The 24,937-nt window shown below is 38.4% G+C and overlaps 3 protein-coding genes across 3 annotated transcripts; 2 read left to right on the forward strand and 1 right to left on the reverse strand.

The window, feature by feature from the left end:
- The first annotated feature begins 9,902 nt into the window (after positions 1-9,902).
- On the forward strand, positions 9,903-17,908 carry ppp2cb (protein phosphatase 2, catalytic subunit, beta isozyme). The gene is made up of 7 exons (XM_063013571.1): positions 9,903-10,439; positions 13,352-13,561; positions 13,687-13,860; positions 13,971-14,060; positions 16,241-16,402; positions 16,511-16,629; positions 17,163-17,908. Exons 1-7 carry the CDS (start codon positions 10,338-10,340, stop codon positions 17,233-17,235), a joined length of 930 nt encoding a protein of 309 aa, XP_062869641.1. The 5' UTR covers positions 9,903-10,337; the 3' UTR covers positions 17,236-17,908.
- Positions 17,909-18,096: 188 nt separating this feature from the next.
- On the reverse strand, positions 18,097-23,457 carry ubxn8 (UBX domain protein 8). The gene is made up of 8 exons (XM_063014429.1): positions 23,364-23,457; positions 22,546-22,674; positions 21,239-21,321; positions 21,001-21,126; positions 20,101-20,226; positions 19,355-19,396; positions 19,197-19,271; positions 18,097-19,123 (listed from the first exon to the last, which is right to left on the reverse strand). Exons 1-8 carry the CDS (start codon positions 23,446-23,448, stop codon positions 18,953-18,955), a joined length of 837 nt encoding a protein of 278 aa, XP_062870499.1. The 5' UTR covers positions 23,449-23,457; the 3' UTR covers positions 18,097-18,952.
- Positions 21,058-24,715, forward strand: LOC134332685 (DNA ligase 1-like). The gene is made up of 3 exons (XM_063014430.1): positions 21,058-21,114; positions 23,759-24,529; positions 24,617-24,715. The coding sequence occupies exon 2, from the start codon at positions 23,777-23,779 to the stop codon at positions 24,524-24,526; it is 750 nt and encodes a 249-aa protein (XP_062870500.1). The 5' UTR covers positions 21,058-21,114; positions 23,759-23,776; the 3' UTR covers positions 24,527-24,529; positions 24,617-24,715.
- The last annotated feature ends 222 nt before the right edge of the window (positions 24,716-24,937 follow it).

Genomic DNA, 24,937 nt, shown 5'->3' on the forward strand with positions numbered 1-24,937 from the left:
TGCCAATGACGTGGATAAACTTAGATAGTACAGTTCATAAACATTTACTTGACACAAGACACTACAACAGGGCGTCTTTGGTTGATCAGAAACATCCAGAAAGTGGAAATAGAGTTCCGGTAGTCTCTACAGTAGCCCCTGCATTGACAGTACCCCCTACAGTGGGTCTTAAACACAAGCAAAGTGAAGAGCTTAACCAACCCACAAGCTGGATTTCAAAGAGGATAAGAAGGAGCAAAGCGGAAGGGAATAGTCCAGACAGCACTTTTGTGAAACCTGTGAGAAAGGAATCACATCCACATCACCTGACAAATAAAGACATTCAACCATTGCACGTTTCCTCTAGTGTACCCAACAAGAATTACCGGTTACAAAATCATGAAAAGGTACCACAGCAACATCAAACTGTCCTTCCCCAAGGTTCAGGAAATCAAACAGGTAGACAGCAATGTCAAGTAAATCAATCAGCAGCTGAGAAAGCAAATAAAGCTAATGAACAAGCCCTTCCTAATGAAAAACTGCGTAACTCATACAACCAGAGTGACTACAAGGTCACTAACATCTCAAGCATTCTAAAACTTGCTGACCATGCCGTTTCCTTGACAGAACTTACCTCTCTTCAGGTGCAATGTGGAAGAATGCTAGAGCATTTCATCTCAAACTTTGAAAAAGATCAGAGTGTGTCCTTCATCCAGTCTTGCATTTCAAGGAAACTGATCCTGGAAAAATATCTAGACCACCCTCCTCCTCCAGTTGAGCTTAAGTTTGAGGCGATCAATTCATTTTTAGAGTTACAGATGATGATTGAGGCCTGGCAATTTGTTGAAAACAAAATCAGCTTTTTGAAAAAAAGACCAACATTTAGAAGTTTGCTTTGGTATGATCCATCTCTTTATGGGGAACTCTATAAGGGTGCTGTTGGGTTTCAGCAACAGTCATCATTGTTTTCATCATTTCAGCAGTGCCTTGCCAGTGAAGACTTCAGCAAACTGCAGGAGTATTACGGTGCGGTGTCCACTTTGCACCAACAGCTACAAGATGCCCCTGACACATCATACTACATGTATTTAAAAACCAAGCGAGAGCGACTTGAGATAGAAGCTGCACTAAGGAATCCTCCCGACGTTAAGAGTTTCTTTTTGTCCGTACCAGTGGCCATCATGATGAATTTTGGAGACACGTTGGAAAGTTTGGAAAAGGTGCAGCATACGGTGACAACTTTCATTGAAACACCTGCAGATCAGTTGCCGGGCATATTTGATGTGGGGAAAGCTGAACATCTGTCCATTATATGCAGATATCTTCATGAAAAAGCTCTCTTTTTGAAATCGAATAAAGAGAACAGTAAGGTTTCATGGTTTGGCTTGGAGCATCTTCTTTATGATGCATCGAAGGTTCTTGTGTGGAGTGAATCAGCCCATGAAAAGTCAAATGAAGTGCTGAAGAATTACAAAAAGTCAAATCCACAGATTGTTTACGGGGTGACGGAAGCTGGTGTAACTCTGGTTAACAAAATGGACCAGCACCCACAGCCAACAGAAAAAATGCCACAAATCACACCTCAGGAAAAAATGGATGCTGTGAAAATCCCACAGGCAGAGAAGTCTACTGAAAAGGCTCATATTGCACTGGTAGGATTTAAGAACTCTTAATAATAATAATAATAATAATAATAATAATAATAGTAATTTGTAAGGTCTTTTAACTAACAATGCAAGTGTTTATCCTTATTTAGAACTCACAATCTAAAGATGGAATTAAAGAAACTAATCAGCCAGCCAGAAGACGGTAAGAATCTTTTTTAATCTGGTCTATATTTGGGATTTTCCCCCAAGTTTCTCTTAAATCTACAGTAGTCATATTTAATTGCCCCAATTGTATCTCACTTCTACTGATGACAGTAGAGTGCTGTGACTAATACACGCCCCCCCCCCTCCACCTTCCGACAATCCCATCTTGCTGACAAGCCAATCATTAAAAACCAATAAAAAGTCAATTCCTATGTTTAATAAATACATTAAAAGTACAGCTACGGAGTATCAGCAGTGCCACCAGACTGGTCAGCCATTAGACAGAAACAGTTGGACACATCTGAGTGAAGGAGAGTTAGAATGTAAAGAAGCAGTTGAAGGCTTCACACATGTTGGAGGAAGTGTGTACTGCCTTGTGGCTCTTTTAAACCAGCGGTGATGTTGTGCAAGCAGCAGATTGCCAGACTGCTTAGGGAAATTGGATTTATCTGATTTTTGAGGAGAAAAAAGAACAAATACAGCAGCAAGAATGTTTGTATTATTAGTTGTGGCAACAATTGTGTATTATTGTGACTTATCTTTTTCTTATACTTCAATTTTTATCCAGTCATACACATATTCTCCTTTGTTTTTAGGGTAACTCATCCACCCTTGAGACTAAACTTCACTGACGGTGGTGTTGGCCCAGTTTTCCCAACCAGTATCCCAGCCCAACTTGGAAACCCATCTCCTTACCCTGACTTCCCTCAGAGAAGCAATTCATTGCATTGGAGGATGCCTGGAAATCATGTTTGGGACTGGACCCCACAGCAATCTGCAACTATAAATCCTGAAGTACGGACTCTGCTTTTGCCTAAAAGGAGGATGAGCACACCACAACTAGAACCAAGGACAACTGTGACAGACCAGCAAAAACATGCTGTCAGACAGCAACGGCCTAGACCATTACTGGTGAAGCCTAAACCTGTTGAGAGAATTAACCATCCTCCACTGATAAGCGTACCCCATCACGCTGAGCTTTCGAAAGAGCAAACAAACAAATTTACTAGGCCAATAATCAAGCCATTGCCTTTACAGAGGATTCCTCTAGATCCAACATCTATGATGCCTCCATCTCTTCAACCTTTGCCTTTCTCTAACACTTTAAATCCAGTTACACTGCAGAACAATGCATCAATAAGCTATCCTTATTTTATCTTTAATGGACAAACCTACTCTACTGCAGACTCCTCTGTTCCTGTAACACCTCTTCATACAGGAACTCAGTACCATCCCCACCCTGTTTAGATGTTTCGGTAAATTAAGACATTTTTGCATTGAGAATCCATTTAATTATGAGACTACTTTGAGGACGTCACTTTCTTTTTTTATTATAAATGGTAAATTTAAATGTTTAACATAGTTACTGTAAATACTGTATAAAAAAATACATGTTCATAGTGTTATAGTTGTGTGAATAAATATTACATTTGTGTTTTTTAATGTGTGTAATGTATTTGAACATTAAATTGTTTATATAAATATAAATGCTGATGATGCACTTTTGGCTTTAGTTTTAAAATGTTAAATAAATGTCTAGAATATGTGGTTTTCATAACCTTTATTTTAAGTCCTTCCACATACATCTTAACCAGTCAATATATACTACTTATTATAGGTAGTCAATGGTTTGACATGTCTTTTTTTGTTGCCCAAGAGTAAAGCTACACCAAGCCCATATTTCACCATGGTTGATACAGTAAACCTAAATATGCCTACATTTTCCAATTAGGTACATAAAAATGGTGGACGTGCAGAAAGTTGTAATTTAACACAGATGGGTTTAACATCTCTTGAACGTGTCGGAATTCTGCCTTTAGCGGGTGGCACAGAACTTAGTCCGGTTGCCTAATCACACCAAATCATGGGGACGTGCGTTCAAACTTCATATTAAATTACTGCTTTTAAGGAGTTTGGCATGCTCATGCTCACCAAGTGCTGCAGTATCCTGTGTGGGCCCTCCAATCAATTTGTATTCCTAACTAGTTAATTAGTTAGTTGCACCCAATGTATTTAGGTGGTGTTTACTCAACTCTCAACTCAACTTTATTTATAGAGCACTTTAAAAACAACAACAGCTGTGACAAAGTGCTGTACATAGATAATTATAAAACATAAAACAAACACTAGAAACAATGAGAAGTCTCATGCTGGATTGAATGCCAAGGAATAAAAATGGGTTTTAAGACTAGTTTTAAAAATAGCCAGTGAAGAGGCCTGTCTAATATGGAGTGGTAGGTTGTTCCATAATTTAGGGGCAGCGATTGAAAAAGCTCTATCCCCTCTGAGCTTACGCTTTGACCTTGGTACCTCCAGGAGCAGCTGATCAGCTGACCTGAGGCACCGAGCAGAAGTGTGGGGATGGAGCAGTTCAGCGAGGTAAGGCGGGGCAAGTCCATTTAAAGATTAAAAAACTAACAACAGAATCTTAAAATGTACTCTGAAATGCACGGGCAGCCAATGGAGGGAGGCCAGAATGGGGGTTATATGCTCTCTCTTACGTGATCCCATTAAAAGTCGGGCCGCAGCATTTTGCACTAACTGGAGACGTTTGAGGGAGGACTGGCTGACTCCAAAATAAAGTGCATTACAGTAGTCCAGCCGAGATGTGATGAAGGCATGGATCACTGTTTGAAAGTGCTCATGTGAAAGGATTGACTTCACCTTTGCCAGCTGCCTCAAGTGGAAAAAGCTGGATTTGACTACTGCACCAATTTGACGGTCCAATTTAAAATCACTGTCCATCTTAAAACCCAAGTTAGAGATTGTATGCTTCACATGCTGTGTCAAAGGGCCCAAAATCAACAGGAGGGGCTTCACAGGAACCACTGGGACCAAACACCATCACTTCTGTTTTCTTTTTATTGAAATTCAGAAAATTTAAGGCCATCCAGGCTTTAATGTCATTAAGACATAACAGAAGTGGCTTAATAGAGAAAGCATCTTTCTTCTTCAGCGGGACATATATCTGACTGTCATCAGCGTAGCAATGAAATGAGATGCCATGCTTTCTCAAAATGGAGCCCAGTGGAAGCAGATAAAGTGAGAAGAGGAGGGGTCCTAAAATTGAGCCCTGTGGAACCCCATACGGCAGGGGAGCTGGGGAGGAGTCTGAACCAGCAAAACTCACACACAAAGTTCTGTCCGTCAGATAGGACCTAAACCATTCCAAAGCACTACCACAAATGCCCACTAGGTGCTGCAACCGGGAGACTAAAATGTTATGATCTACCGTGTCAAAAGCCGCGGTTAGATCCAACAGGACAAGGATCACATGGTCACCAGAATCATTGGCCAGGAGGATGTCATTGAAAACCCTAAGCAACGCTGACTCTGTGCTGTGCAGGGTTTTAAAACCAGACTGAAAGACCTCCAGGATATCATGCTCATCCAGAAAAACTTTCAGCTGAGCATAAACAACTTTCTCCAAGATCTTTGAAATAAAGGGCAGCTTGGAAATAGGCCTATAATTAGCCAATACCGTGTGGTCAAGGCCAGGTTTCTTAAGCAGGGGTTGCACTACAGCATGTTTAAAACTCACAGGAACAACACCAGAGGATAGACTGCTGTTAATAATGGCCAGAACCTGTTGCCCTATACTATGAAAAATCTCTTTAAAAAAGTGAGGAGGCATATCGTCACAGGGAGAACCAGAAGGCTTTAAATGGCCTACCACATCCTCCAAGTGCGACAGAGTCACCGGCTCAAAACTATCAAACACAGTCAGGCAAGGGACAGAGTCAGAGGGGTCGAAGGCAGGAGCTGTGGTAGGAGCTCGTGCTGCGACAATCTTGTCAATAAAAAAGTGCAGAAAGTTATCACACATTTCAGGGGATGCTTCTGAACAGATGGGCTGAGGGGCCTTAAGAACAGAGTCAATGGTTTTAAATAACACCCGTGGATTATGACAATTTGCCATGATAATATTTGACAAATATTTTCTTTTGGCTTCTTTGATAGTGTTCTGGTAAGAACGCCAGCAATCTTTTAAGATTTGAAATGAAACCTGCAGCTTGTCCTTCTTCCATTTGCGCTCAGCTTTACCACACTGTGCACCTGATTACAATAAATTGGTCATTACTTATGACAGAACATGGGCTTTCATGTATTAAAACTGTTCCGTTACTATTGGTTTTCTTGTCTGACAGAGCTAAAAACTTCTTACAGGTAGTCCCTGATCCAGAAATGACTGACTCAACAGGCCTACAGCATGAAGCCTCCATAATTCACCCGTATGTTTACCACGTTGTTGTTACCAGGATTGAGATTTTACTGCAAAATTAGGTTTCTTTTAACCTGCTGTGCCTGTTTTTGTAGGAGGTCAACTATTTTGCATAGTCTACAACATTAGATTTTGTTTTTATGTTAAAATATATTGAAATCCACATTCAAATGAGCTTATTTACTTATACCCAAATCAACATCACAATAAACCCAAGACACACACACACACACACACACACACACACACACATACACACACTCATGAAAAGGCCTTATGTGTTTTTAACCCTTTGATGCACAAGCTAAGCAAACCCCTTCTAATGCACAACATGGGTAAAAAATGACCCATATTCATCCATTCAAGAATATTTTCATATGCACATTTGTCAGTTAGTCATGTATTTGCTGTCTTAGCTAAAAAAAGCTATCTATACTAGAATATGTAAACAGCTAACAAGCAAATAGTATTGGACATATTCAAGATTCAAGGGCCTAATCTTTGGTTGTCTTTCAAAAGATCAGTAAATATGTTTTTGACTACAAACACTTACAAATGTCAGTAGTTCCTGTCAAATTCCATAGTAAATACATAAGGGTAATTTTTGACCCATGTTGTGCATTAGAAGGGTAGTGATACAAAAATGATTTTTATTAAAAAAGCAAAAAATATAAAACTGAAATAAGGATTTGTGATGATCAAAAACAAGTTAATTGAAAAATTCATGGAAGCTTGAATGACGAAATTAATTTATTGCAAAGATATAGAAAATAAAAACTCAGTTGGGTCATTTTTGACCCAGGTTGTGCATCAAAGGGTTAATTCTATTGCACTAAAAGTATGATACTTTGTAAATACTTTAATGGACTGTACATAAAGACTGGTTTATTGGTCTAATTCTGCTGCACATCTGGCAACCCTGGTTTACACTGTATTTAAATTTTAGTTGGTTAAATATGGTAGTGTAGTCATTTAAGGTCAACCACAAATCATGATTACTGTATTGATTAAAATAAACAGTTCTTGTAACAAAGTGACACCATTTCTGACTTAAATACAATTTTTTAATGATTTGCTTAGTTTTAATGATTTGCTGTCGATTATAGGGAAAAACTGCTAAAGTGACAACAGTTTTCTGAAGTACTTCTGAGCCCATGGCGCTATATTTATCATATTAGCATGATAGTTTTTACTGCAATACCGTCTGAGGATTCGATAGTGATGCACATTCAAAAATAATATCAAGCCTTGTCCTACACAGATTGACATATTTTTTTGGATTTACTGAATCTTTTACACATGTTGACCACTGTGTTTAATCTCCTTTCCTATTAATGACACTTTGAAATTGTTTGGAAGCTGATGATACTAATTGTTGCAGTTTTGCAAGTGGATTTTTTGCCCATTCTTGCCTGATACGAGAATTCATATGTTTAACAATCTGTGGTTGATGTGTCTGATTATCCCCTTCATTATGCACCATACATTTTAATAGCACACCCATTTGAACTGCAGGCAAGCCAGTCAAACACATGCACTCAGAGTCTACAAAACCGTGTTGTTGTAGTGCGTGCAGAGTGAGGCCTGATATTGCCTTGCTGACGTATCCATAGACTTCCTAGGAAAACACATGACCTATAATCACTATATTACACTCAATGGTGCTTTCACAACTATGCAAATAATCAATGCCGCAGCACGTTTCCACTGTCACCATCATAAAAATCTCACTCTGATCATATTTCCTTTATTGACATGTAACAACCAGTATTGTTTGAAGAGATGTAACCCCATATCATAATGTTTTAACCTCCATGCTTCAGTGTTGGTATGGAGTTTTTGTGGTGCAGTTCATCAGTCATTGTCCTCAGTCTAACTGTAAATTTGGATTGGCTATCCAGGTGTCTACACAAACTGGCTATGTTTAAGGGGAATGTCTGAACACCTGATTGATTGGAGCCATGTTCAGGGTGGTTTCTCTGTAGAACAGGACCTGCTGAGACCCTGACCAATTTTGAGCAATTTTGGTAACTGTAAACATACTACTGACACCTCTATTATGAAATCTTCACCCATTCTCCTCATCCTGCAACCGCTTTCTTTAAATCTCAGCAAAGATTGTCTATGGAATTTATGTTCTATGAGATCCATATGGTCAAACAGTTATAGTTTTGATCTGTCACTCCATAGAACTCTATCCCAGAACATCCACCATTTGGCTCCGTACACAACTTAACTAAAGTGTGTGTCAACTTAGTGCATTACCCATGGTGTCTAAAGTACTAATTTACTATGTATTGCTTAGTATGCAACAAAAACAACATTTTACTGTTAGCATTTTAGCAACTTAGCATGTTGGTAAGCGAGTAGTTTGTGCAATTTCATTACTAGAGTCTCAGATTACATTATCTCATTCTCAGCATTATATCATTAAAATGTTTAGGACTATACCATAGTAATTCTATGTAGGTAATGCTAAGAAATAGAAATAGAAAATAAATACACTGTTGGCCACTATAAGTATTATCATAAAATTAACATGATTTGGGTGTGCTTTTTAGTATTAGAGGCTTTATAATTCTTAGTAGTACCTACATGTTTTTAACATGTCCCGAAATAACTGTGATTTATGTTGTTAAATGATAGTTTAATAGCTTAGCTTATCCACCAGAGTTTACTTTACTGACAATAATTTTGTGTTGAAGTTAGCATACACCTATTGGGTGGGCAACCAGTTTTGTTAACTATTTCTTTTCAAAATTATGAGGTGCCATGTTGGACCAAAGATGGTAAAAAAAAAACTCTAAAAGAGATTGTAAAGTGAGATGAGATGAATGAGATAATTATTTATAGGCTTAGCCCATGGTAAGTCCATAAACTGATACAATAAAAGCTGAAAAGGGTTATTAATTCTACAATTGTGATATAATTTTATTAGAACACTCTGATTAGCTACAACAACTATATTTTTCAAAAGATTTGAGTACGTAATAGAGCAACATCAGTGTGAGAAGATAGAATTGCTATAAGGAGCAGCCTACTTTGTTGTCCAAAGTAGTAATGAGATAATAGGTGCACTTCAGCAGAAAACCTCTGCTGCTTTTGCTTTTTTCTTTGTTTATTAAATTGTGGGTTTTTTAAATGGGGACATTTTTGGAGACCGCTTTAGCCATTTGGTGATTAGCCCCAGAAATTGGGGATGTCTGGTAACCCTACTATATGACTAGGTAACCAGTGGTTCCTGACGGGCGGCACGGTGACTTAGTGGGTAGCACTGTCCCTCACAGCAAGAAGGTCCTGGGTTCAATCCCCAGGCTTGCCGTCCGGGTCCTTTCTGTGCGGAGTTTGCATGTTCTCCCCGTGTCCGCGTGGGTTTCCTCCGGCTGCTCCTGTTTCCTCACACAGTCCAAAAACATGCCACCAGGCTAATTGGAAACACTGAATTGTCCTATAGATACCTAGCCGCTAGATGCACAAACCAGTGCATTGTAGTGCCGGTCCCAAGCCCGGATAAAATAGGGAGGGTTGTGTCAGGAAGGGCATCCGGCGTAAAAACTGTGCCAAATCAATGCGGATCATGATCCGCCGAGAGCCGACCCCGCAACCGAACGGGACAAAGGCCGAGGAAGAAGAACCAGTGGTTCCTGACCTACAGTCAAAACTATTTTATTTTGAAGGGACACTTTAATTTTGGTAATATCTCAAGATCCTCGCTGAGGCCCCCTAGTTGCCGCGGTCCTATGTTTCACGTCTACTGCTGTACAGTACAGTACAACAATCTGAAGCGCATGTGAAGGCAGCATGAATCCGCTTGTCCGCGCGAGGGCGGTAGCGCGTTTATAAAGCGGTCTCGCGCGACGCACATCCTTGGCGGATGCCTGTGTGATGACGTCATTAGAAGGCCCAGGAGGAGCGGCCATTACACAGCGGGTTTCTCTCGAAAAGGTCGCTCAGTTAACTAACCGAGCACAGCGGTTACACTGACTACCGACCGCTCACTAACTCGCTTTAATTAGCGCAGTCTCACCCGAAACCTGAGGAACCGTTAAAGACCGGGACAGAGCTGTTCTACAGCAGCGACCACACCGCAGTTTCAACACCGAAATACGAGGAGAAAGCGACGCCAGGCTCCGCTGTGCTAAGCTACTGTTAGCTACGCTGCATTGCTAAGCGAAAATTGAGCTAGTCTGTTAGCACGCTAAGTAACGTTTAACAGGGCTGATTAGAAAAACCGCTGCGATCGAAACATTAGCTAATCTCACACCACTAAATTAGAATTCGTTCTGCCTTAAGTATAGAAAGAAATATTTCAAGACGTAGTAAAGATGGACGATAAAGCGTTCACTAAAGAATTAGACCAGTGGGTGGAACAGCTGAACGAGTGTAAGCAGCTCTCCGAGAATCAAGTGCGGACTCTGTGCGAAAAGGTAAGAAGATTGCTGATCAGGCTAACGCGAACTAAATCACACTAATGAACACTTATGCAGCTGAATTATTAATGGCTAACGTTTCTGATTAACATTTTTACATTTCTTTATTACACATAATGGGCTGATGCGATATTTGTATTGGTAGATAATGGCCAACCGTGTGTGTATATATATATAAAATGTGTGTGTGTATTGTGTGTATATATATATATATATATACATATATACAACATACATAATTGTATGTGTGTATATATATATATATACACATATATATACACAACATACATAATTGTATGTGTGTATATATATATATATATATATACACTTATGTATGTTATATATACGTGTTTTTTATATATATATATATATATATATATATATATATATATATATATATATATATATATATAGTTAGTAATAGTTATTATTAGGTACACCTATCTGCTACACTGCTGGTCAGATGTATGTGTTTGAGCATTAAAATTAAAAGTGGTAGTGTGTTGTAGTGCTATGAGCGTATCAGGTGTAGCAGTGTTGTTGTTGTTTTAAAACTCCTCACTGGCAATGCTGTGAGAATAATTAAACCAAAAATGTAAAGCCAGCAGGATCCTGTGAACAGAATTGTCTACCGAGACAAATAGAGGAGTAATATGCATTGTTCACCTACGAGTTATAACAGGTTGTGTGTTCCTAATAAGTTTAATCCACCAGTAATAATGCAAACAACACATCTGCACGCTGTACACTCATACCAGTACACTCATCCCAGTACACCCATACTGCAATGTGAATGGTCCACCACTCAACCATCATTTATGATTATTATAATTTAAGATTTCAGTCTTTTGATTGTTCCACATTGTGCTGTCATGACAGGATGTGCTTGGGCTGGCACAGACTTCACAAGTTTGTCCAAAATTTGATGATCCATGTTAGCCCAGCATACTTTCACAATATTCCAAAGAGCATGTTGTGATTGTGACAGTCAGCACTCTTTAATGTTTTTGGTCTTAAAGTAGTTGCTTTATGTATGTACAAAGGTTTGGGATTTTTTTGTGCACCTTGTAAAAAAGCTTACAGTGAACTCATACAGTGTGCATCATATGAAGCAAAACTGTATATCAACAATATATATATATATATATATATATATGCAATTTCTTTTTACAGCCTATTACTTTAAAGTAGTTTCATGTTTAAATGCTTTTTTTCTTATATTTTCTATTCTATCAACCTCTTTATATTCTTTGTAAATATTATGTATTACTTTCCTGAACCAAGAAAAGTCACTTAATGCAGACTGGTTTTAAGAGACCAGACTTGAGCTACTGTCGTTCATAGCGGCCGCTGTAATGTTCTATTTAATGTGTTAAATGAGGGGAAGGCGCCAAAGAGAAATAGGACTGCAGAGGAGATATCTCCATGGAAACACTCTTTGTCTCTATGGTGATGTACCGGGTCGTTCTTACAGGCAATAATCGTGTGATATTGAGTTTGAAAAGTTCATTTAGACTCAAACATGCACATTTGTAGTTTGAAATTGTTGATTTCTTTATTTTTATTTTGCTTTTTTGGCTTTTTAAAACCATTAGATTTTAGATATTTAATTTGTCAAAGGATATAGTAAGTTGATGCTGATTATTAGTAATACTAATACTGACTTGGAGCATTAAATCTATATCAGTTTTGCACTGAACATCTAATAGCTGAGCCATTGTGAACTTATATTGTAAACATGCCCAATGTGGTGCAACACATCCACATGAAATTAGGACATACAATGTGCAGAATTCACTTGTAGGTAGTGAACTCGGTCTGTTTCTGTCTGTATTAGATCACTATTGTTCGATCACTGACTGATATGCCGAAAGTTGATGGTGTTATTGTATTAAAAATAAAACACTAGTTAGTAAAACTGAATTCCGAAAATTTGAATTATCTTGTATTATGCATGTAATTAATAGCGTGTGTTCAAATGCAGGCTGTTGCCTTGTACTAAGTGTTGAGTAATATGGCAGCTCAGCTTTGTACACCTTGTACTAAACAGCACTAAATCCCAGTTCAAATCTCAGTGGTTATCTACACAATCAAACTCTTTACCAAGACAAAAGCAACAACACTTCTAAAATTCCTGTCATTAACAAAACTGAAGCAATACATATAAATGAACTTACATAGACAACAGACATAACTCCTAAGTCAAATGAAATAAGTAAATAAGACAGATCACAACCTTTCCTGCCATGAACATGGCCCAAAGGGCAGACATGGCGTTAAAAACTAAACACTAACTAACTGTTTACACAATCATTATTGGCTATCTTTGACAAGGGTGCATGGCCGAGGCCCTGTGATGGATTGCAGCTCCGTCGTGTGTATTCCTGCCTTGCTTTCAGTGTTTCCTGGTAAAACCGGGCCTGCTTCAACTCTAACCAAGATAAAGTGGTAGAACATAAAATAATAAAAAGAAACGGCTTGGACCTCTTCTAGTGGTTTCACACACATTTGCAGATTTAATGCTGTAGAATAGCCTAGCAAGTCAGATTTTAGAAACAGTTCACACTGTCAAGTTCACACCCAAATACCACATTAACCAATCACAATTAGTAAATACTTTTGTAATTGCTTTGATGTGGGGAATTTGCAGTCTACAGGTCAGATGCAGATAAGCCACATTTTAATTCATACTGCAGTAGTCATAAAACACTGTCTTAAGACTTTTTTAATACTGGTTTTGAGTGACGTAAATTGTTGGGAAAATTTGAAGGACGCCCGTTTTAGACACTTATGTTACAGCTGACTTCACTCCTTCCTGTTATAATTGCTCTGCTGCATGTGTGCTATTTTTGAATATCAGAATTATGGGTCCTATAGTATTACTAATTATGTTAATCTCATTCACACAGGCTAAGGAGATTCTGACTAAGGAGTCCAATGTACAGGAGGTACGCTGCCCTGTCACAGTGTGTGGCGATGTGCACGGCCAGTTTCATGACCTCATGGAGCTGTTCAGAATTGGAGGAAAGTCACCCGACACCAACTACCTGTTTATGGGTGATTATGTAGACAGAGGCTACTACTCAGTGGAAACAGTTACACTTCTTGTTGCGCTAAAGGTATTTTATTTTATTTTTTTACATGTTCACTAACAGCTTTTGGTGCTGACTTTGCACTTTTAGATGTTCGGTCATTTTTGTTAGTTAGAAAATCACTAATCAATCATGTTTGTGTTAATCGACAGGTCCGTTTCCCGGAGCGCATTACAATATTGCGTGGGAACCATGAGAGCAGACAGATTACACAGGTGTATGGCTTCTACGATGAGTGCTTGCGAAAATATGGCAATGCAAATGTGTGGAAATATTTCACAGACCTCTTTGACTATCTACCCCTTACAGCCCTGGTTGATGGACAGGTGAAGCATTTACATTGTGTTTATTTTATGTGGAACTTCCACCCCAGTTTCAGATATAACTGGTCAGTAAAGCTATGAGCTAAATCCTAACAATTGTTTTTGTTTTACAGATCTTCTGTCTGCATGGTGGTTTGTCTCCATCCATAGACACGCTGGATCATATTCGTGCTCTAGATCGTCTACAGGAAGTGCCACATGAGGTCAGTGTACAGATACCTGAAATTGCTGTGTTCATGCCATTGTATAATGTGATAATAAGCACGTGGCATGTGTTGTTCATTTCTTGACTATCCAGAAATTGAATAAATAGTCATCGCTATGCTACTATTTGTGACTGGCGACACTTTTATATGTGTATGTTCTGCATGGTGTTGTAGGCAGTTTTTATTCAATACTGATTTTTTTTTATGTGGGTTAAGAACTAACATTTATATCACATTTTTCCCACTATAATAATTACAATGATTGTTAATGTGGTAGCCCTGCAGCTCTTTGTCTACTTACATTATTCAGCTTATCAAGTAACAAATGCATATTCCCAAAATCTTAACATTAATTAATATATCATTCATGCCTTCATATCAATTTATTTGGGTTTTGTCTTATAAGAAATAACTTTACACACAAGTGCATTTACGTTGAGTTAATAATTTCTACATGCGGTCTGTTTACCTGTGGCTCTCTACCATTGCGTAACAGGTTTACTGTTTATGGTATAAACACAAAATGTCCACGTTTAACAGAGCTGCAAAAGCATTTAACAGCACTGGTGCAAAGTCTCACATGGCATGGTTGGTTGTAAATAGTTGGATGTACACCAAACCCCTCATAAATGACATCAGAAATAAATGGCAGCTGGAATGGAACACGTAAACAAACACTAAACTATATAAGATACACCTCGATGTCAAGAGTAAACAAAAATAAACTGTGGAAAACATATAGATCGAGTAAACCCCTATCACTATAAAACATAATATTATCCTTGTTGAATGTTCTAATTACAACAGTTAAAGACAAAGACTACATATCTTTAAAACATAACACAACAAAGCATAATGTCAGTTCATGTTCCTAATGTCATATTTCAGATTGTATTGGTTTAGATGTAAATAATGAAAAAGCAAAATCATTTCAATTGGATATTGAGCTTCATTTCTTAATGTCTTCACATGACACATTCTCTGTAAAACTGCTATTTTGCTACGCTTTCAGTGAGTACTACAGAGAATACACTGGGGGTGTGTTCGAAAACCTAGGGAGCTGCCTTGCTGTCTTACTGTCTACATAGGCAGCTGCCTCAGTAGAGAAGATTCTAATAAGTCAATGACTTATAAGGCAGGTTATTCGAGTGCACTACTTACATGCTTCCATCGGGTTTCGGGTTTTGCGTTTAACATTTAGCATCTTGCCATTAAAAACAATGAACTCAGGTAGCACAGCGCTAATGCTAACGTCAATATAGCAGCTCCCTTCATGTACCGATAACTATTAAATTTCCTGACAAGCTCGAACTTGCAAATAAAAACACTCGGTACAAGTTTATACAAGTTAAAAATCAGTAATATTTTATTTACGTTTAAAAATAACTCCATTCGTTTCTACGCCCCGTCAGCCATGTTTGTTCTGTGAGAGCCTTGATCACTAAGGACGCGCCGATGTTCACTCGTTCTTAAGCCAAAATAACATGGAAATATGAAGATGCCTCAGAAGTGAGGATTTCAAGTCATCTAGGATTTCGAACAGCCTCCTTTTTGGGAGCGCGCACAGGATGACGTAAAATGCTGCCTATGTAGACAGCTCACTAGCTTTTCGAACACACCCTGGAGCTCCAGTGCAATAGAGGTTTTTAATACTCACTTAGCATATGCATAATTTAAAATAAAGCAGCCAAGTAACTAATTTCTTTAAAGAAACCCGTGCAATACAAGAAAACAATTAATGCTATGTAAGTTATTAAAAGATGTTGTTTAATACTTCTAAAAGGCCATTCATAGTGGATTGTATTTGAATATCTCCAGTGAACATTATTAAAACAATAACATTTGTTTTGACTGCCTAGTGGAACTTAATCCAGGTTCATTTTAAGCTATTGCAGGTTGACTTGTAATATCACCCTAAAACAAGCAGAAAAATGAAAGTGAGCATTCAGCCTTGCAGTATGAGCATATTTGAATATAATATGAACCATTTGTGTCCTTATATACTCTAGGAAAATGCCATACCTGTGTTCACATTTAAACCTACCACACCTGAAATATGAGCCCAGTTGATGTAACATCATTCATAGTGGAAACTCTTTCTGCTGTTTTAAATTTCAATTCTCCTTTCGAGTCTACAAATGTTTTAGCCTTTATTAATCCTTGCTGATGCGTTTCAGGGGCCGATGTGTGATCTGCTGTGGTCAGATCCCGATGACCGTGGCGGCTGGGGAATCTCTCCCAGAGGTGCTGGTTACACCTTTGGACAGGACATCTCTGAAACCTTCAACCACGCCAATGGTCTTACCCTGGTCTCCCGTGCCCATCAGCTTGTCATGGAGGTGAGGCGTGTCATTTAATGTTGAGCTCACTTTGTTGGGAGAAGAACAGACTTAGATGGTAGATGGTAATTTAATGTTCAAGTGCTGATTTTACCTTTTTAATTACAGGGATACAACTGGTGTCATGATAGAAATGTTGTCACCATATTCAGTGCACCAAACTACTGCTATCGCTGTGGCAACCAGGCCGCTATAATGGAACTGGATGATACTCTGAAATATTCCTTGTAAGTACTAATAATTGATTCCCAATTGCCTTCTTTGTTGTTATTAAAATTTTGCTTTCTAAATAGCATTTGTTATGCACAGGGCCATTAGGAGCAATGTTAGTGTCTAAAAGTTGAGCTTTTCCAAACAATAGATAAGTGAACTCTGAGCGGTGGTCAAGTAGCCAAGTATTGTTGAGCATACAGCTTTTCTGTGCACATGACTGCTGTATAATATAGGCCGGCTCTCGACAAATATAGCCACTTGGTATCTACAGTAAAGAAAACTAACCTATCCTGCCATGAGAATAACCAATGTGTAAACATGGCGTTAAACAACAAACAAACAGTAAAGAAAACTAGCTTCTGAAATTGAAACCTATGATTACAGCAGCATGCTTGACATGCCTTCAACATAGCAATCTGTAGCATTCCTCTTCACTGCCGTCTAAATATATCAGCTACTATACAAACAGATGTTATAACACAAAATAGATTGTTTGAATGTGGTTCATGTACTTGCACCCTTCTAACTGCTGTTTTCTTTCCCTCAGCCTTCAGTTTGATCCTGCACCCCGGCGTGGAGAGCCTCACGTCACTCGCCGCACCCCTGATTATTTCTTATAAACACACGCTGGCACGATGCTGGAACCCGACCTCTGAAGCGAACGACGTACAATACGGCAAATCCCGACATATATACATATATTCATCCCATTGCGTGTATATATATATATGGGGATGTTACGACATGAACGCACTAACATGGACCAAAATGTGCCATAAAAGCATCCAATGCAGAAATACAAATTGCCCCGTGTCTCAGTACTGCTACACAGTGTCCCGTTTAGCCTTTAGTGCAATTGCCTGCTGTATACTAAAGATAGTAATGTTTTTTTTTTTGTTCTTGAACTGTTCATGACTGAGCAAAAAAGTGATATCTAGCTCCCCTTTCAGTGTCACTGGACAAATGGATATACTTTTACATTTAGGTTGGCAATGCCAGGCATGTGAAAAAAGGTAACATTTTATACAAGTGCACAAGCTTACATACTTTCCTGTCCTCACCAAAAACACTATGCTATCGGGAATGAATGCTACATCTGAGGGAGAAGCCTCTTTTCTTTTTGGGAGTGTACACTTTCATGAATATGGACCCCTATCTTAACTCGGCTATCTCACTTCGTCTACCATATTTTGTGTTGACTGTCTTTTCTGTGTATTTGTCATGAAGTGATTGCCTCCTCTTTGGTGTATTTGAACTAATAAAGTCCTTTTATCGCAAGCTACTCCACACACACGCACGACTTTTGTGATCTTTTAACGTTCGAGTCCTAAATTACCCTTACATCACTTATTGACTAAACTAAGCATTTTTTGCACTACTTCAGCCCTTTTAAACCTTACAATCATAACTGCAATATGAAAGCCACCCCCAAAGTATTGTAGTGATGTGTATAGAACTGAACAAAAATATACGAGTCTTAGTAAACAGAAAGTAATATATTGATATACAAGCAATTTTGAAAAAGTTGGCACTTCGAAAATATCGAGCTCTCTTGACAATTGTCCATGTGCACTACGGTTTAACTCCCCAGCCTCAGTACTTGGTGGAACATCCTTTTACCTCAATAACTTCTGATCAGAAATTGGTAAGTCCGTATGAGCTTCTGACACCCCTTTTGTGAAATCTTCGCCCATTCTTCTCATGCAAAAGATTCCAAATAGGAATGTGACCAGTCTTTTTATTATAAATATATCTCTTAAAAAATGGGCAGGGTATTTAAAAAAAAAAAAGAAGACATTTTTATTTTAAAAATTGAGTGGTTTAGTTTATTATGAAAACTAACAATCTGTAATTATTTGACTCTTTAAAGACGCTTCATTGGCCAGTGCTTATTTATCTTTTCCCTTTTATCTCCCCATTTAGTCATTTCCCATTTCCAGCTGTGAATCTGTTGCTGCGTGCACCACCCAGGATCTGATCGAGAAAAGCCAAATCACCACATGGCCCTATCAAAATCTGTCCAGTCTGAGGCTGCCTCTTATTACCTGTTGGCCATGCTATGCTCCGTGTGACTTCTCACCCCTAACACCCCTCGACCCATGCAGACCCATACCAGTCCAACCTCCCCTTTCTCAATCACGACCAATTGTGTTTGTATGGACGCCTGGCCAGGTACCTAAGCTGCACCCCACAGTGTTTACTTAAAAATAATCATGATTGCACCCCCTGATTTAAATCTGTACAATTTAAAAATCTATGGAAATATTATTTGTATATAACATTCCTATAGCAGATAGGAAAATGTGCATTATATGCATACAGTATCTGGGTAAGGTATTATGTGTTGCTTGGGTCTTTTTCCTCCACGTTGAGTGTTGTGTGTGCAGTAATTCCAGCTTCTGTTATACTGAGATCTTTCTGCATGAGCAGTGGGCGTCTGGGGTACGATGTGTACAGAGAGTACAGAATGGGGGAGTATCCAGACTTGTGCAACCAGTCTAACAGAACCTGGGAATAAAATACATTGTATTAGTTTTTTTTTTTATATTTTAACCCACTATAAATGAACCAAGATACTTACTGTAGAACTGCAGGTTTTAAAGAAGCGTCTTCTGATTATTTTTCCACTTGGACATCTTAGTGCAATTTTTACAACCTGCAGATTATAATACCAATCAGACGACAGCTTAAATATCATAGCTAAATATACAATATATAAGATTTTAATTATAAACGCACCCCATCTTCATTTTCTGAAGGTTCATCAGGTAAGACTATGATCTTGCATGGCAAAAAAGGAAAGAAGCAGAGGAACAAATGCATGAATAAAATTATAATTGTATAAATGTAGTTAAACATTTCCATGAAACATTCACTCAAGCAAATGTCTGGACACTCCTGGTCGGTCATATTCAGCTGCTAGGGTAGTATCTGGGTTTGAATCTCATTGGTCAGCTGGGTGTCTACACAGACATAATTGGCTATGTCTGAGAAAAAGTGGGTGGCCAAAGCCATGTGGTGAATTGGTGCCTGGTCCCAGAGTATTCCTGCTTTGCACCCAGTGTTTCCAGACACGCTACCACCCAGACCAGGATAAAACTGGTCAAATGATAAAGGGTCAAAACTTAGTGCTTTGTTAATTTTCTATTTATGAATTTGTTCTTTACATTAAGCAATCTTTAGAATAACATTTTAAATTCTATTTATTTGCACATTGACAGTTTTTTTTTCCATTTTTGTATTGTTATAATTTGGATATATTTGCTTCCCCTTTGCACTCTGGCACCCTTTAAATAACACTAGCCCACTCCTGCTGGCATCCAAGGTTCTAATCCCCTGCGGTGCTATTAGGCGGTTGGGTGTCAAAATACAGATATGGTTGACTGTCAGAGAGTGGCAGAGGCCTCGCCCATGGTGTGTTACCGCATTGTGCCCAGTGATTCCAGGGAAACTTCAAACGTAAACAAGAAGTGAATATGGTTCACCTTCTTTTCTTTAGGAAGCTCTGTTTGAACAGAAGCTCGATGTGGCATCTCTAGCTCCTTTCGCTTCTTTGCAGCTTCCTGGTTAGGGGTCTCATTCTTTTCTGGATTCTCCTCCAAGTCGCCCTCCTGCAGCACCGGTAAGTTAAGTTAGTTAAGTAAACCGGTTAGTTTAGTTAAGTAAAAACATTAGGAAAAAATGTAAAAAAAAAAAATTGGGACTGTAGGGTAAAATGTGATTTAACAACCAGCAGTGATGTGAAATTAACTCCTTAATTGATGCCTGCAACATATTCTCAAAAAGTGTGGACAGGGGCAATATAAGACTGGAACAATGAAAAACATCTGATTGGGAACCTTTTGCATGTAACCAGGTAAATATGGAACCAATAATTCTGTAAACCAACATGCTTCTGTAAATACAAAGTTTAAAAGCCAGTGTCTATAATGATACAGGGGTGTGTAAGTACCAATGACATGGGTACCTAGCAGATCTGTAAATGGACCATTAATGCTGAGGGGTACACATGCATTCTGGATGAACATACACTGCTAGACAACATATTTTCCATGGTCAGCCTAGTCGATTTCAGCAGGACAACGTCAAGCCACATTCTGCATGTATAATAACAGTGTGGCTTTGTACTAATATTGCAGATGCCTGCCTGCCTGCAGTCCAGACCTGTCTTCAACTGAAAACATATGGTGCATTATGCAGTGGACTATTTTAAAAAGGGGGTCCTGTATGGTTAAATAGCTAAAATGATATACCAGGTAAGTAACACAGGTGAAAATGCCCCTGTTCCAACTTTATTGAAATGTGTTACAGCCAACAAATTTAAAAAACATGTTTTTGTACCAATTCCAGTGAATGTAGGACAAAAAGTATTTGATATTTCATACCCCTCCTAGAGTAAAGCCCTGGCTAAGCTTCCAGCTCTGTCCAGTCATACGATAGAAATCTTCCTGTTTCCTTCTGAGCACTGCCTCCTGTCTAGGCTTCAGCACTGCCTCATTGTAAGCATCTGACTAGGTTTAAAAAAAAAAAAAGAGTTTATATTAGATTATCAACACAAACTTAGTGTGATATTATTTTAATAAACACATTTTAGTGTGTAGTTGCAGTGCAGGGCTGTTTAACCTTAACAGTGTGGTGATGCTGTTGCTCAATTCTTGCTTTTGTCTGCTTTAATGCACTTAAAGCATTTGCATCTTCAACGGGACCTGCAATGAATAGTTTCGTGACAGATGAACACAGTTTTCTAATTAGCCCTAATGTAGTCAGATGTAAAACATTTACACTGAAGCAATTGGGTAATGTATCACAGATAAATACTGAAAGTCTATATCTCCTAAGTGTATGTTAATGCCTAAGGATCAAATAAAACTAAAATAATGTGGTTGTGTACGTGTGCACACCCTCTTTTAATTAGGGACTTGGCTGTGTTCAGAATGAACCAATCCCATTTAAACTCATGTTAAATAGTAGTCAGTGACACCTGCCATCAATTAAAGCCACTCTGATTAACACCATATTTACATTTTACATTTACATTTTCAGCATTTAGCAGACGCTTTTATCCAAAGTGACTTACACGATGAGCAATTGAGGGTTAAGGGCCTTGCTCAGTTACCCAACAGTGGCAACTTGGTGGTGGCGGGGCTTGAACCAGCAACCTACTGTTTACTAGTCCAGTACCTTAACCACTGAGCTATCACTGGCCGTGACCATATAAAGTTAATCTCCTCTAGTAGGATTTTCCTGACATTTACTTAAGCTTGCAGCAAAAGCAAGTGTAAGCAACAGTCCAAAACCCAAGACATTACATATACCATATAACCACGTTAAAAATATGGCACAATAGTGAGATTACCAAGAGCTGGACGTCCTTTTAAATTGATAAAAGGGCAAGAAGAAAACTGGTCTGGCAGGCCTAATTGAATGTAAAAAATTGAGGTGTGTTTGGCACAAAAACAACACTGCATCACCAAAAGAACAACATACCCACAGTGAAGCCTGCTGGTAGTAGCATTACACTTTGAAGACTACATGCTACTAATATTATTATTAAATGTTTTAAAAGGCAGATACATTTTAATAAAATTAATGACCAAATCTGCTTCATTCATGAGTGCTGGCACCACAATTGTGATTATTTCTTCAGTAAATTTATATAGAAACTAATCTGCATATATGTCATAATTTAAGTATATTAATAGAAATGTCACTATATCATTGGATATCAAGGATAGTGGATTCATTATTCAGCCACATACACAGTTTCACCCATTCTGCCCATCCCTAATCTTTCCTGACTTGTTATTTCTGAATAATAACTCTTGTCAGTTGTGTACATCACTAAACCAAAAGCACAGATCTTAGATTAGTGTTCAAGATTAGTGTTCAATTCATAAAGAGTGGCAAGATGAGATGATACTACCTACTACCTTCTAATGTTGCTGGACTTGCTGGAAACAGGTAAGATTTTATCTTTGGGAATAACCAGGAGCTCATCCATGTGAAAACAGCAAGAATCAACAGTGCACGACCAGCTAACGTCACTGCATCCTTCACACCTACACAAGACAAAGCAATAAAACATTTAACAGTCTGCCAGGCAGTTAACACATTTGATTGGACCGACAGCAGGGAATCAGTGTGAAACTAATGTAAGGTCACTATGATTATATTCTATAAGTATTATATGTGGGCCATTGCTGAATACACCCACAATGGGTAGCACGGTCACCTCACAGTAGGAAGATCCTGGGTTCGATCCCCAGGTGGGACAGTCCAGGTCTTTTATGTGCGAAGTTTGCATGTTCTCCCAGTGTCTGCGTGGGTTTCCTCCGGGCACTCCGGCTTCCTCCCACAGTCCAAAGACATGTAAGTGAGGTGATTTGGAAATACAAAATTGTCCATGACTGTTTGACATTAAACTAGTAAACTGATGAATCTTGTGTATTGAGTAACTACCTGTTCTGTCATGAATGTAACCAAAAAGTGTTAAACCTGACGTTAAAATCCTAATAAATAAAGAAATAACATCACTGAATGTTTACTCACTTACTTGTTGTGTAAGTTATTAATAAAACTCTAAAAAACAATTTAATAAATTGGAGTTAAAAGTCCAGGTAGGCAGACTGAAACTGTACGGAATACTGTGAGCCTACCATACACAGTGCAAATAACATTTACCACAATGAATATAAATAAAACAACTATAAAACCCATGTGATAAGTTTATTTAGAAATAATTAATCACCTATTATTGAGTACTTCCACGAAAAAATACAAAACACAAAGAAAAATAGAACACCAACAAACAGAAAGTCTTTCTTTGCAGCCATTTCCGTCCACCTGGCCGCGTTTCAAATGACCATCTATTACGTTTAAAGTGCGCTTGATCAGGTCTAAGCAGCCAGTAAAATACCGTGTAAGCTATAGTTGTATGATGAATTTGGAAGGCAACCCGAAATCGTCTTTTCAAAATAAAAGTAGTCAGCAGACTTTTATGACTTTTATTATATAACAATGTGCGAAAACATTGCACAATGTGAGGGCAGGTTTGTAAACACTTTATAGAACATCATACAGTAATATAATGATCATTCAACATTTACTCATTTTAAAATGTCATTTTTGTCTTAAAACACACAGGAAACAAACGTGGCTGAGATGGAATCTTCTGCTCCTGTGACAGTCAGTCAGGCCTGTGCACCAGCTAAAAAGTCTTTTCTGCCTTTCCGTTCATCATCCCCTTTTTTTAGCTGGACCAAGATCCGGCTTCCTTCATTTAAAAAGCTCAAGCGTTCCAGTGTGGAGTCCAGCACGATGTCCAGTTTGCAAACTGATGATCTTATGTCATCAAAATCAATCAGTTTCTCAATGGATGCCAATCAGTGCTCCAGGAACACTGAAGAGATGATGCCTGAAAACACTCAAATGAATGATGTTGAGGTCCAGACTGTGGATGTCGTGTCCACAGAGGATGAACCATTTGGTCCCATGATTGACAAAATGCTAGACGAGCTACTTGACGAAAAAGCAAACGTTTTGGAGATGGAGTTTAACGTCAAGATAGCTGAATGGGCCAAGATAAAAAATGAGGAGAAGGTGAAACTAAAACGTAAGATTGCCAGGGCAAGGCAGAGAAGACACAGGGAAATTGAAAACCTAAAACTGAGAGTGAAAGTTATGGAAAGGAAGGACAAACGTCAAAAGCAGATGGAGAAGAAGAAGCTGAAGGATCTAGAAAAGGAAATGAACAATGAAAAATCAAAGCTTCTCCTTGAGCTGGAGGAGCTAAAACAGAAATTGAAGATGGAGAAAATGGAGGAGTGTAACAGGAAGAAGATGGAAAATAAGTCCTTAAAAAGGAAATTTAAAATAACCTTCAGATTTTGGGGTTTAAAAAAGAAAATATAGCAAGTAAGTTTAAGACATAAAACCAAAAACTTTTCTACTGAGATGACATTTGCATAACATTTTACTAATAGTTATTTTTGTGTTTTCTAGGAAAGGCCCTTGAGATCTAGTCTAGAGGAAGACATTCAACCAGACTGACATGCTCAGAAAATCCTCAATAAAAGCAATGCATTAAAAAATACTCAAATATTGTTGTTTCTATTTACCACCTTATTTTACCTAAAAATTAAAAGGCAAAAAATAAACACCTGAGGTAGCATTCTGATGTTGGCTTGTTGGGTATAAAATGTATAAAATAATTTAACAGAAGACTCACACAATGTTAATGGGCAAGTCGTAGCCTAGTGGTTAAGGTGCTGGACTAGTAATCCGAAGGTCACTGGTTCAAGCCCCACCACTGCCAGGTTGCTG

The sequence above is a fragment of the Trichomycterus rosablanca genome, chromosome 18, assembly GCF_030014385.1.
Source record: "Trichomycterus rosablanca isolate fTriRos1 chromosome 18, fTriRos1.hap1, whole genome shotgun sequence".
In the NCBI taxonomy this organism is placed as follows: Eukaryota; Metazoa; Chordata; class Actinopteri; order Siluriformes; family Trichomycteridae; genus Trichomycterus; species Trichomycterus rosablanca.

Bases quoted from the DNA above. Each gene is read 5' to 3' on its own strand.
- ubxn8 (XM_063014429.1), bottom strand. From the start codon at position 23,448: ATGGCTGCAAAGAAAGACTTTCTGTTTGTTGGTGTTCTATTTTTCTTT. The intron at 22,675-23,363 runs GTGATTAATTAT...TGTCTTGTGTAG, and splicing joins GTGGAAGTACTCAATAATAG to GTGTGAAGGATGCAGTGACG. The intron at 19,272-19,354 runs GTGCGTTTATAA...TATAATCTGCAG, and splicing joins CTTCAGAAAATGAAGATGGG to GTTGTAAAAATTGCACTAAG.
- LOC134332685 (XM_063014430.1), top strand. From the start codon at position 23,777: ATGGAATCTTCTGCTCCTGTGACAGTCAGTCAGGCCTGTGCACCAGCT.
- ppp2cb (XM_063013571.1), top strand. From the start codon at position 10,338: ATGGACGATAAAGCGTTCACTAAAGAATTAGACCAGTGGGTGGAACAG. The intron at 13,861-13,970 runs GTGAAGCATTTA...TTTGTTTTACAG, and splicing joins CAGCCCTGGTTGATGGACAG to ATCTTCTGTCTGCATGGTGG. The intron at 14,061-16,240 runs GTCAGTGTACAG...GATGCGTTTCAG, and splicing joins TACAGGAAGTGCCACATGAG to GGGCCGATGTGTGATCTGCT.